At 38.1% G+C, this 12,630-nt stretch overlaps 1 protein-coding gene across 2 annotated transcripts in view; it reads right to left on the bottom strand.

The window, feature by feature from the left end:
* LOC121941708 (voltage-dependent T-type calcium channel subunit alpha-1I-like) overlaps positions 1-12,630 on the bottom strand; it is a 295,976-nt gene that overhangs the window by 84,471 nt on the left and 198,875 nt on the right. For both annotated transcript variants that reach the window (XM_088074767.1, XM_088074765.1), the window contains 5 exons: positions 11,089-11,274; positions 9,620-9,737; positions 9,029-9,184; positions 6,381-6,468; positions 3,503-3,669 (listed from right to left, as the gene is read on the bottom strand). In XM_088074767.1, coding sequence (XP_087930893.1) covers positions 3,503-3,669; positions 6,381-6,468; positions 9,029-9,184; positions 9,620-9,737; positions 11,089-11,274 — 715 coding nt within the window. The remainder of the gene's footprint in view (positions 1-3,502; positions 3,670-6,380; positions 6,469-9,028; positions 9,185-9,619; positions 9,738-11,088; positions 11,275-12,630) is intronic.

Raw genomic sequence — 12,630 nt, 5'->3', positions numbered from 1 at the left:
ATGGCCACAAAAGTAAGAAGTCCAATGAGGCAAGACACACAAGAGGTCAGGTCGTCACACAGGTTGTAAACAAAGTCTCATATTGACAAAATTTATGAGATTGAGCAATTTATGAGAATGAGCAATCAAAGGAGAACAGTTACATAAACAATAAAATAATGCAATAAAGTAAAACTAGTATAGCCTTTGTGCAACTGTAGTCTGAATGTAGCAGGTCATGGTTGGCAGTTAATGAAGTGCAGAGACAATTTTATTTTTTATGACCTGGATCTATTGTTAAGATACTTTCCTTGGTGTTAATGCATGTGAAATGGGATATGCCCCGCAAAATTACATTTTTGATGTGTAGCTCATTCTTATAGATTAATGCTTATCACAGTGAGTTCTCCTTAACTTGTTAGCCAGGTTTTCTCAAGAAATCATCTTTAACCGGCTCCAGTGGAGCTGCTTAAAGTAGAAGAGTAAAATAATGTATGTACTAGACAGGACCAGTATGCAAATATGTAGCTATACAGGTAAGTAGAGAAGAACACTTCTTCCATTGTATATTAATAAGTCATTAACAAATAACTATGACCAAACAAATGGAAAACAAATTGGGCTTTTCAAGTGAGATTGCAGTGCACTCAGCATGCTGTCATCAAGTTTAATATGCAAACCCCTGAGTGCCAGTTCCACTTAGAGGAACATAACCAGTTCAGTATGTTTCCACATGTCTAATCTTCTCAGTATAATAGACCTAATTATGTGTTTTACCCTTGGAAATGTACGTGTCGCCAGTCAAAGCCCGAGCCGGTGGCATATAGCAGAGAATCTATGCATCTGTTTCTATAGAAACTGTAGTGAAGCGTGCACACTAGCTGTTAAGTAAATTCCTTGGTCCACAAAGAGCTGCGCCGCATTGAACTCACTCAAGAGGAACACTGAGTGTGTGTATTTTGTGTGTATTACTGTCAAGACAATTTGTTCCACACCATATAGCATAAAGCACTGACAAAAGCTGGTACTAATGTACTGTATATAATGTAGTCGGGCTCTTTCTTTGCTGCCAACCATACTGTAACTGCTACGACTTTTTCACACAGAAAATGTAATTGAATGTCAGTGGTGTCAACAGTTTACCTCCAGGTATATGACACAGCTCTGCACCAATGTAATGTGTAACTGAGCAAAGAGCTTTTTCTTCCAGTCAGTGAATACATCTTATTGTGCTGTATTTTCTATTGATTTCCGGCTACTGCTCACACTGAACTGAGGCTAACTACTGCACTGAGGAGAACCCAATTTGGCTTTTGTGGTCATTATAGCTTGATTTGTTTCAAAAACACAGTGAAAAGCAATGAGCCATGAAACAAGAACTAGCCCCACAAATTTGCAAGAAATTTGTAAAAAAAAAAAACCTTCAAGTTATTAAAAAAAAGTGAGAGAGAGCGAGAACACAAAAACAGAACAATAACAAAGAAAAACGTACTTTCAAAAAAAAGCTTAAAATTATAATAATTTTGCAACATAATTTTACATGTGTAATTATGATTATTATAGATGCAGTTTATCCCAGTTTATTAGCCAAAAACATGTTGACAAACTTTTGCTTTCTTTTGCAGTTGAAAAAAGGTAATAAATTGCAATATACTGCAATACATGTTATTGCAATTCTCAACCTATTGAATCAACTTCCAAATTGAGCAACATTTTGTTTTAAAATATTATTCATTTGGCCGATATACACTTCCACTTTCACTGGGCGGAGCAATCAGTATTAAAAAAGTTAAATATGTCTTATGATTACACATATTAGGTCACAAAATACGGTTTAATCCATATTTATACAAATACTGAAAGTGCCAAAATATTAAAGAATGTCCTTTACGTGATGTTGATTTGTTTATTTCATTTAATGTTTTCGTGTTAAAAAAAAGACTCCAATGCGTACTTTCCCCCCCAGTCCTTTATGCATCACCATGTAGATTTCACATGGACAATTACCCCAAACAGAGCAGCACACCATTAGACTGATGGAAATGTGATTGTACTGCAACACAATGTGGCGATGCATCATTCGTCCCTGAGTTTCATTTGAGTCCAATCAACGGTGTCTGATATACTCTATAAGACAGCGAAACAAACAAACCGCCCGACAAACAGATGGAACTGATTCATACCTCAGAGTGTGATTTCATCAAAGAGAGCCAAACGCTATCAGAGCCGCTGATAAAACTGCAGCAAAACTTTCCGTACTTTTTTCTTCCCAAGTAATGTAACATGTGCCTTCTGATATCAATTACCTTGCAGTGTTGTGAAGGAAGAGGAGGAGACTTCACAGTGGAGTGGATGTTTCACACCCACTGTGTTTAACATTGTAACCTCAGAGGTGAGAGCGTTGCTAAACGACAGTTTATCATCTCTGTGGTTTTCACTCCCCTCTATCTTCTCATCGCTGCATCACCATCTCTCTGCTCTGTTTTTACCCTCTCTGCTTCTCCCTGATGTTCTCTCTATCTATCTCTGAGATTGAGATTGAATAGAAGAGGGGAACAGACAATTAATACAAGTTTCCATGGAAACTGTATGCTGAGCCGAACCCTGTAGAACTGTTTCAATTTCTCTCCCAAGGTTTTGGTTCAGTGGGTTCAGCACTGGTACATTTCTTCTGTGTTTGTGTGGTTTTGAATCTATGCGCACACCAAGTCGCAATCTCAGAGGCTGAAAAACAGAGCCAACATGAAGTGCCAAAATCTGCAGCTCCTCTTATAGCAACTTGAGGCTTTGCTCCAAGAGCATTTCAATCCCCACAGACTCCCATATTCAGCCTTTGAGACCGGAGTGACATCACTTTTCTTGTGCTGCTCTCAAATGTCTTTCACATTTATTAAAACCTTCGAACTCTGATAAAATTGGTGCAATTTCTTTCAAAAACATGGGAAAAAGGACAATAAGCACCTTGGTAAGACATGGTCCACAACTTGCAAGAAATAAGTAGATTTAAAAAAATATTTTTTTTTAAAAAGTAGGTAAAAATGTCTAGGGGAAAAAAAGCTAAAGAAAAAAATATTTTTATGATTATTTTACTTACACATTTAGATTTATGTTCCAAAATCATATTTTTTAAACATATTTTCTAGGTCTATTCTTATTTATTGACCTTCTGCTTCCTTTTTTTCTTTCTTATTTTCTTGACAAATTTTTTGGGTCATTTCTTCTTTTGTTGCTAAATACTTTCTTCTCATGTTTCTGAAAGAAATCAAGCAGATTTACTCAGGTTTCAAAAGGCTGAAATGCCATACTTTACATCAGAAATACAAAGAAACGTTTTGGCTCGCTACAGCTAATTTCCTGAAAACTGTAATGGCAAAATCTTTATAAATTGTTGAAAATGACTGGGACTGTACAAAGATACACGTCGTTTGTCGCGAACAGGCTGAGAACTGAATGATCCTCTCATTAACATCGACTGTTATTGCTCTGAATGTGCAGGCCAATGGAGAAGAGTAAAAGTGATTACCAGAGAAAGGGAGCGTCTCTCCAGGCTGTTCTTGCCAAGGCTCATCACACTGCTCTTTCTGGACTCCATGGTGAAGCTGCGCCTCTCTGAGGAGTAGGACCCCCTGGGCCCCGAAACAGCCCCAAGCTCCAGGTGGCCGTTGGGTGTCAGCGTGCAGATTCTTGGGTCTAAAGACAGATGAACAGGGAGACCAAAAAGAGTCACAGTTATTGTTCTTCTGCCATCCATCCATTCAATGAACTCATTTGGTGTCTATTGAAAGAGTGCTGCATCAACACCTAACAATTTTAGGTAATTTCTGTGATATCTGCATTAGATTTGAACTCCTTTTTTCCTTTTTTTTCTCCACTTTCTTTTGAGCTGTCTTGTCTGTCTTTACTTCAGCTAGTGATTTCCAGAATGACATTTGATAACCCAAGAAAACTGCCTTCAATCTGTGGAGGGTTATAGATGCAGAGAACCATTGCAGCAGAGAAAAGGAGAAAGAAGAAAAAGAAATCATGTGTATGGCAGTTAGGAAGATGACATAAATATAGATTTTTTTTTATTTGATTGTTTGATTTAAAATTATTTATTTCTAACATGTAAAAAGGAAAATAGAGAAATGATCATACAAACAAGCAGATGGACAAACAAACAAATATACAGACAATAAAAAAAAAACAAAAGAAATGGTCAAACACATAATGACTTTGTTCACATATTCAAAACGGAGTGAGAAGCACACACTTATTTAATCCCACCCCTTCTCCATAAGTCATTGAATTTTAAGTAACCAGCTTCCTTATTAATTTACACTCTAATTAACTAAACATATATGCATATGCATCAAATAGCTTCAATTTTATATTACTATTTACAGAAAAAAGAGGAATATAAACTAGGATTAAAATAAATATTAAATAACTAAAACAATAAACAGTAACCCCTGTAAACAGCTCCACAGCTTCACTCTGCAGATTTATATACAAAATATTTTCCTGGTGGTATGAACACTGAATGAACACATTTTTGACTTTAAAAATAATGAGCTGATCATCGTGAATGATCCCTTCTGCTCTTTTTTAAGTGGGCCCTAGAGAAAGTTTAAGACAACTCTTGCACCGGTTTTGATTAAAAAAACAGCTTTGGCCTTTTAGAGGTGCTGCTAGTGGAAAAAAAAGGTTAACGTAGAAATCCTAGCTGTCCTTTAAGCTGTTTTTGAGACACTAAAATCTGACTTTGGTTTCACTTAATTCCAATAAAATTCTTGAGAAGTGAAATTCCTTGAAATCGTTGAAATAATGATCCCAAAATTCCTCCAATAGCTGAAGCTCACTTCTTGAGTTTCTTATGACGTAAGAGAGATAACAAAGTTTCTATTCCTTAATCAATAGAGAAGCAGATAATGACAAACTCCCTGCCCACACAAAAAAAGAAAAAGTCAACCAAAGGTAAAACCTCTGAGCTGTGCAAGTGGACCTTAAAACACCTTGTTGTATTTCCATCGACACAGCAGCAGACTGCAGGGTTTCTTCTTTTTGCTTACACTGCACTGCAGAGATCACATCTCCTCTGCAGCAGTTGCCCACTCACACTGTATAGAAGTGATTCCCTCAGTCTCTGAACTTATGTTTAATCTTCTCTGAACTACATTGTTTACTGGGTCTGGTGAGGAAGACTGGAACAGGTTCATTGTGAGCTCTGGATAAAGATAGAGCTCATTCATATTTCAGGGCTGCTATTCTCTGAGTTTTGTAAGCCTTTGGCACATAGTTCTGTCTTACTTTTGGGTTTTCGGGTTGAGCACATGAATAAGCCTCATTGGAAAACAAAGACTACGGGCTTAAGTGTGAGATGAAAGCAGATTGTTGGGTATGTTGTTCAGTTTTGACATAAACGGGAAATCTGTGATTTCAGTTTTGGTATTAGCAGTGAATAAAACTCACGTCACAGCTTAGAGAAACCAAGGACTCAGTTGTGAAAACTCAAAGCTATATTGTTGGTGCCATGAACAAATCACACTTTTCAAATTGTGCTTTTAATTGTTCTGATGACAAATATTTGGTTACAATTTGAAACTGCTTGACATCCTCCTAAATCCTAAATATTTCAATGAATGCTGTTGTCATTCTATTTATTTATACCGTAATTACCACGCATCTATTGCATGTACAGCTGCAATGATTAATCGATTTGTTGCCAACTATAAAATTAGTCGCTGACTTTTTTGATAACTGATTGATTGGTTTCGGGAATATTTTTAGAAAATGTTGGGGCGATCCCTGGTCTGTCTCCAAGCAGGAGAAAATATGGTGGCCTGGTCATAAACGTTTTCAAATTACAGCTAACCAGTATGTGTTTTTGAGAACATCTAAGGCAGGAAACAGGCAAAAGCAGAATCTCGCTTCATATTTGATCTGCTCTGCTTAGTTTGACAGTTTGATCAGAGTTAAATAAGCGTGAAACGTTGCACTGGGCGGAGCAAACTGGACACAATTACATCTGATCAGAGGTGTGAATGTGTGACATATTATTTTTCAAATCTCTGTCAATCATTATATCAAACCTGTCCCATTGTGGAAAACTGGTTGTGACTGACCCGGGCCGGGCCCAGGTCGGCTGGAAATCTTTCTTAACAAAAAAACAAAAGTGGTAACAGACACATCTGCCAGAGCAATAAACCATGAGTATGAAGATTCATCTGATTCAAAAACAAACTTTTGCTGAATTTAAGCATGGTTATTGGGAAATATATATGATTTTAGAGAACATTAGTTATTATGACACAACCAGCAGTAGACGGGTCAGTTGTTTTAACCTGAGTCAACAATAGATGGAACTCAAACAAAAGTATACCGTTATTATAAGGGTGAGTAAAAACATGCCATCAGCTAACCTGACAACTTTATGGAGTCGTGTTTCTCGCTCTCGTCAAAGTTGGACGAGGAGTGGTCGTCATCCGAATAAGAACGGTTGGCATCACCCTAAAGACGGAGAAGGGCGAGGGACAGACCAAGGAAAGAGAGCGAAAAAGAAGAAGAGAAAAAGAGAGAATTAAACAGGACTTATGGTATGAGAAGCTCTAAAGTGCACTGTAACAGATTTTACAGATTTTGTTCGACTCAAATCTCTTGTGTGATAGCAATCAAACAGACTCTCACATATTTTAGGTTATCAAACAACTAACACTCTACTCCAGGAACACTACAGGTCTGGGTAGCACCAATGAGATTTTCAATTCGGCCTTCACAATGGGAAAAACTGGAGTAATTTGGCTCAATAATCCTTCGTCTGCAGCGGTAACAGACACGAGGAGGAAGGCGAAAGAGCCAGAGGGGGACAGACCTTCAGCGAGAGAAGGGAAGAGAGAGAGAGAGAATGAAAGGCAGACAGGAGAAGACTGATGACTGCATTTTGTTTTGGCATTTAAAAGAGATCAATCAAAAGCCTTGTGATTTGTGTCAGTGTTTCCCCATCTCACACACGCCATGAATATTGTAATGCTTTGATCCGTGTCGGAAAAATCAACTGGATAACTCAACCGCACCACAATTTTCCAATGATACATCTGGGAGTTTGACAGTTGATGGCAGATTGACAGAATCATTTTCCAGTGTTTTCCACTGAGATGGATGGCTGAAGAAATTACACTCTTGTGTTGAATACACCGTGATTATGTTTTGACTGCTGGTACAGCCGCAGATTAATATCATAATTGTAACCAATACTGAAATTATTAGATCTACAGTGTAAAACAGATTTTACACCCTTTGAAAGCCAGACTGTGTTTGCTCAATTTTCATCCCAATACACATATTACAGGTTTATAGCACAGTCAATACATGTCTAAACTGTGTATTCTATGTATTATTTTCACTCTAGCAGGAGCAGTAACTCTGTGCATGTCAATCTGCTCAGTTCTGTGATTATAAAGATCAGCCGGGCACAAGAGCCCAGGCTTATTTTAGCTGTAAAGGTCACTGCAAAAGGTTAAAGTCTTTGAGAAACACAGGCAGATGGATGGACATCAGGGAAGGACGTCATGCACAGGATGCATGGATGGAAACAAGATAAATATAGAAGAGCTGTCAAAGTTTGAATTATTACGTAAAATATATTGGCAGGTCAACTTTTGATAAATAAATAATTTCCAAAATATTCACGGGTCCTGCACATTCTTTAATGTCAGTTTCAAGAATTTTTCAAGTGCAATTCCTTCAAATTCAAGGACTCAACATGACATAGTTTGAGATAGGATCAAGGCTTTTCCTGTTACAACTGTGAGAATTTTTATATTGAGCTCACAGACAACAATGAAAGAGAGAGACAGGCTTGAATGTGTGAACACAATCAATTGTGCTTTGTCACAGTAATGACAATGGTGATGGTGGTGTAACTTCAATTTCTAGTCTTTCACAAAATTCTAAAAACGTTCAAGATCTTTTCTCCCTTAAACAAAACTTTCAAGGACTTAAGAACATGTGGGAACCCTGAATATCATACATTTGGCGGGGCGCCCACTAGCTCACCTGGTGTAGCGGGGACCCTGTGCACAAAGGCTGTGTCCATGTCGCAGCGACGGTGGGTCTGCTTTCACCCTCGACCCTCTGCTGTATGTCATTCCCTCTCTTTTAACCCCTTTCGTGCTATAGCTGTCCTATCTAATAGAGGCCAAAAAAGCCCCCAAAAAATCTTGATAAAAAAGAAAGAAAGAAATTTGGCACTTGTATGGAGAAAGTTATTCGACAATTGTAAGGTAAAAGCCAATCTCTGAACCCATTCACTATCTTTCTGACGATGATAAACATGTTAGTGCAATGGCCAATATTTCAGGGGATCAAGTGTTGCAAGTGGATATCTAGGCCAAGACTTAATCTCTTGTACGTCAGTCACTTTGGCTAATCTTTAAATACTAATATCACCATATAAATGCAGATTAATAAAGACAGCTACAAAAAAACAAACAAATAAAAAGCTGAATTGTCATTCAACACCGACGGGCTCTGAGCATTTCACCTAATGCGTTTAGTCTCTATTGCTCTCCAAAAGGATCGTTTACTTGCTTTTCACATGGGATTGGCCAACACTGCTCTGACAAACAAAAACCAGAACCCTTCTAAAAAAACAAAATATTGTCCTGTTTCCTACAGATTTTGAATACATATGCAGATATCTGTTTTTAGAGATTAGACTGCTCCATCAATTTACAGGTCAGGCCTTGTTAACAAAAGATTCATCTCCACAAGATATGGAATTTGGCAGTTATTTGGAGTAAATTATTGAATCATTGTGAGGTAGGAGCTTGTTAAATTGCTGCAATTCCTTGGATGCTGTTAAAGGGCAATACATGTCAGTGGTAATTCAAATACTCCACCTCTCCTGATGCAGGTTAAACCTAATTAACATTTTCAAAAGGTCAGTAATGAATAAGATCAACAAACCTGGCCTGGGCCCCTCAATAATCAACACCTACATTCAAATGCAGACATTAGTTCACGAAGGAAACAAGTTTACATTCTGCAATTTCATAATGAGTTCCCATACCTCTGCCTGAAAGCCTTCAACCAAGATGGCCACCAGCAGGTTGAAGAGGACGTAGTTTCCAAAGGTCATGAGGGCCACAAAGTAAAGAGCAGCAAGTGGTGAGGTGGCTGCCATACCGTTGTACAAAACAGCATTCCAGTCCTCCTGGGTCAGAATCTGGGAGAATTACGTGCATGTTGTACATACAAAGTCTTAATTGTACAGAAGTACATAATTTAAACAATTTAATTAAATATCAATACAAATCCAACAAACTGAAGTTTACAAAGGATTTACCATGGAGTTTTAGTCATCTTCAAAACAATTTTCACAAATACGTTATTACAGATTAGTGTAATGGCATTATATTTGTATACTGAATTACTGGGACTTATAACAAATATGCAAACCATTACATCATTAAAGTGTTAGTTGGTCTCATTTACACTGTAAATTGTCTACACAAGTTTGTGCAGAAACATATCAAATCTTAAGAAACATATGCAAGTCGTCTGCATGTATAAAGATATGGCCGTAAGTAGAGCAGATATGCAGAGATATGTGCCCGTGTGTTTGCGTGCATTCTTATCCATACAGTGATATGTTGATTACCTGGAAAACAGTGACTATGGCCCAGAGCAGGGAGTCAAAGTTCTTCCTATCTGGTACTGTGTCACCGGTTTCTGTCTTGAGACTGAACTTACAGCCAAAGATGTGCATCCCCAGGATACTGCAACAACAAACAACACAGCCTCTGATAATGTAAATAAACCATACACGCTGACAATATGCCATCTGCTGTACCTGACTGATAATTAAATGCAAATCCTTTCAGAATTTTTGAAGCATGATAAATGAGAGGTTAACTTTTGGGAGTTATCTGTGGAGAACCATCTTAGCTGGTTCTTATTTATAAATGCTGCCCGTTATGTGCAGTTCTGTTTGTTATCAATTGTTTTTGTACTTTTACTGCAACCAAACACTTTCTTGGCTGTGATAATGAGGATGAATGTGAATATTCGAATGTGACTGTACCCTAAAGCCTTGTTACATAAAATGTCCACTTCGCCAATGGCCTTGTTGTCACTGTAAAGTACTACACTGAACATTTAAAAGTGGCCCTTTAATGTGCAGTTAATTACACACAATTGTTACAGATATAGAGTGTAATTCCTTGCAGGGTTTTAAGAGCCTGCTCTGTACATTATGGTGCTGATGAATCATGAACGATGTAACAAGCACCTGACAATTAAGATAGAGTTTAACTGACAAACCAAGCATGACATGAACAAATGTTAATGGTGCAATGTAGCTGACATTTTAGGAGGACACCAGCATTTAGACCAACACACAGAATACAACTCGGTCATAATGTAGCAAAATACGTGCTTGCATCTCCAACTCGACCCTGTTTGCATATGCATGTGTCCGAAGACACAGAAATATAGTTCTTGAGTATATACTGTGATTAACTCAGGGTAATTTTTCTCACATTACCTTAGAAAGCAGAATTACACAAACTGGCTCGAGTGTAAAGCGAAGCTGAGAGGGAGGGGAACAAAGACTGTGAGGACTGCAGCCATTGATCATCTACTGAAAGACCTTTTAAGCCTTCAGAGGGCTGCTGTGTCAGTGCTTGAGCATCTACAAATGTCTGCTTGTTATGTTGCTCCAGTTCTTTAAGTGTCTGCTTGTTAAATTCTAACCAGATCTTCGAGTGTCTGCTTGTTATATTTCACCCAGGGTTAATAGCTGCTGTGGAACACTGTGACCTTCTGCGCCTCAATGGCAGCTGTTAAGTAGGTGAGCAGGACTTTAGAAAAGACAGAAGCAAGCACAAATAAACACGCATAAAAGCAGAGGATGAAACAATGTCTCCCAGCCAACTCCCTGAGAAAAAAAACAAACAACTCATAAAAACACTATTTTAAAGAAAAGGGGTCCAAGCTTTGGCGCAGTTGTCAGGTAATGAGGTGCAGAAGAAGCATGGGCAGATTGTCTTGTAATCTATAATGCATTCAAACAGGATGCCTACAGACACATATATCCAAAAGCAGCACATACTATATGCATCACCTTACCTGAAGATGAAGATAAAGAGCATGAGAAGCATGCAGAAGGTGGCCACATTGTCCATGGTCTTCATGAGGACCACAAGCTGTCTCCTCAGCGCTGGCATGAACCTTACCAGCTTAAGCACCCTCAGCAATCTGAAGGTCCTCAGCACAGACAAACCGCCATCGGACTGGCCAACAATCTCACACACACTGAGAAAGAAACCAACCAAGCACTGTGAGAGAAAGAATGCTTAAATATGACCATAAAGTGTCAATCTGCAACATTTAGGTAAAGACAAATACATACAATCGCTTGTTTTATTTCACTACCAAGTGATACATTGCTATAGAGATTCAACAGAGGCTGAACTGCGAAAAGAGGTTTTTAATTTGCATCCAAATGCCAGGTGTCACGATTCCTAACCCTTTCCCCACACAAGAACATTAGCATTCAGTAAAATCCTGTCCTATGTACATTAGCAATTGTTTCTTTCCGTCAAATGTAAAAAAATGTTCAAAAAATTGTTCGACATTGTTTAAATTCCTACTTTTTTACAAAATGTAAATGGAGAATATAGTATGGGTAAGGTAGATGGAAAGGTAATGGAAGTTCATGAATTAAACAAGATTATGATTTGGCGATCAAAACATGACTAAAATTTCAGTACGAAATTCTTGAGAAAGGCAGTTGATCAATGAGTTTGATTAACAGCTTGTAAAAAAGAAACAAAAAAAAGACCTTGAGTTGGTAGTCAGACCAAACCACCACCCTAAAGTTTTGGTATTTGACTGGGAATGAGACTCAACAAGAAACTATCTTTCTCCAGAGTTTCATACTGCACTTTTTAGGTTAGGTTATGTCTGTGATGAGACAGAAACTGCAATCCACCTCTAGACCTGTGGTCTAGCAATCCACATTAAAGTAAACTATAGTATGCAAAAGGAAGTGGGAGAGGGACTGGAGGGGGCTATCGTGAATGAAATGTGGTTAGAATTTGGCATCTAAAACACTGGAGTAAATTCTCAGAATGCAGCTCTACAGAAAGGTAGTTGGAGTCACATTCCCAGGTCGTCTACTACAGATGACTCTGGGTTGGTCGTAAAACCAAATTAACAACCCAAAGCATCGGTATTTGAAAATCTGGGAATGACACTCAACAATCAACTACCTTTCTCAGAAATACTGCACCCCCTAATGCAAGGTTAGGATTAAGATTTTGGCCATGGTATTTTTTTTTAATGTCCATTCAATGTCTGTGAAGGGACAGAAACTCCCACCCTACCAACCTGACTTGATTCATGTAGTCAATACTCAATGCTTCATGCATTGATTGGCAATACATGCGATGGACATAAAGTGGATTAGTCCAATATGAATGTCATTCCTAGGATACTGGGCAGCAATCCTAGATGTCACCTATCCAGCAAGCTTTACATTTTTTCACAGCAGTTAACATCTATTACTTTTCAAAGAATTGGGTAACCTAATGAGCAACATGCAGGAAAATAAGCCACCTCCAATAGAAAGAAGATATCCAAACTTTTCAGAAATGTATACATTTTGTA

The sequence above is a fragment of the Plectropomus leopardus genome, chromosome 3 (genome assembly GCF_026936395.1).
Source record: "Plectropomus leopardus strain MGB_pleo_1.0 chromosome 3, ASM2693639v1, whole genome shotgun sequence".
Lineage (NCBI taxonomy): Eukaryota > Metazoa > Chordata > Actinopteri > Perciformes > Serranidae > Plectropomus > Plectropomus leopardus.
The sequence above is the reverse complement of the archived record's forward strand: the minus strand, read 5'-3'. Positions and strand labels throughout refer to the sequence as shown.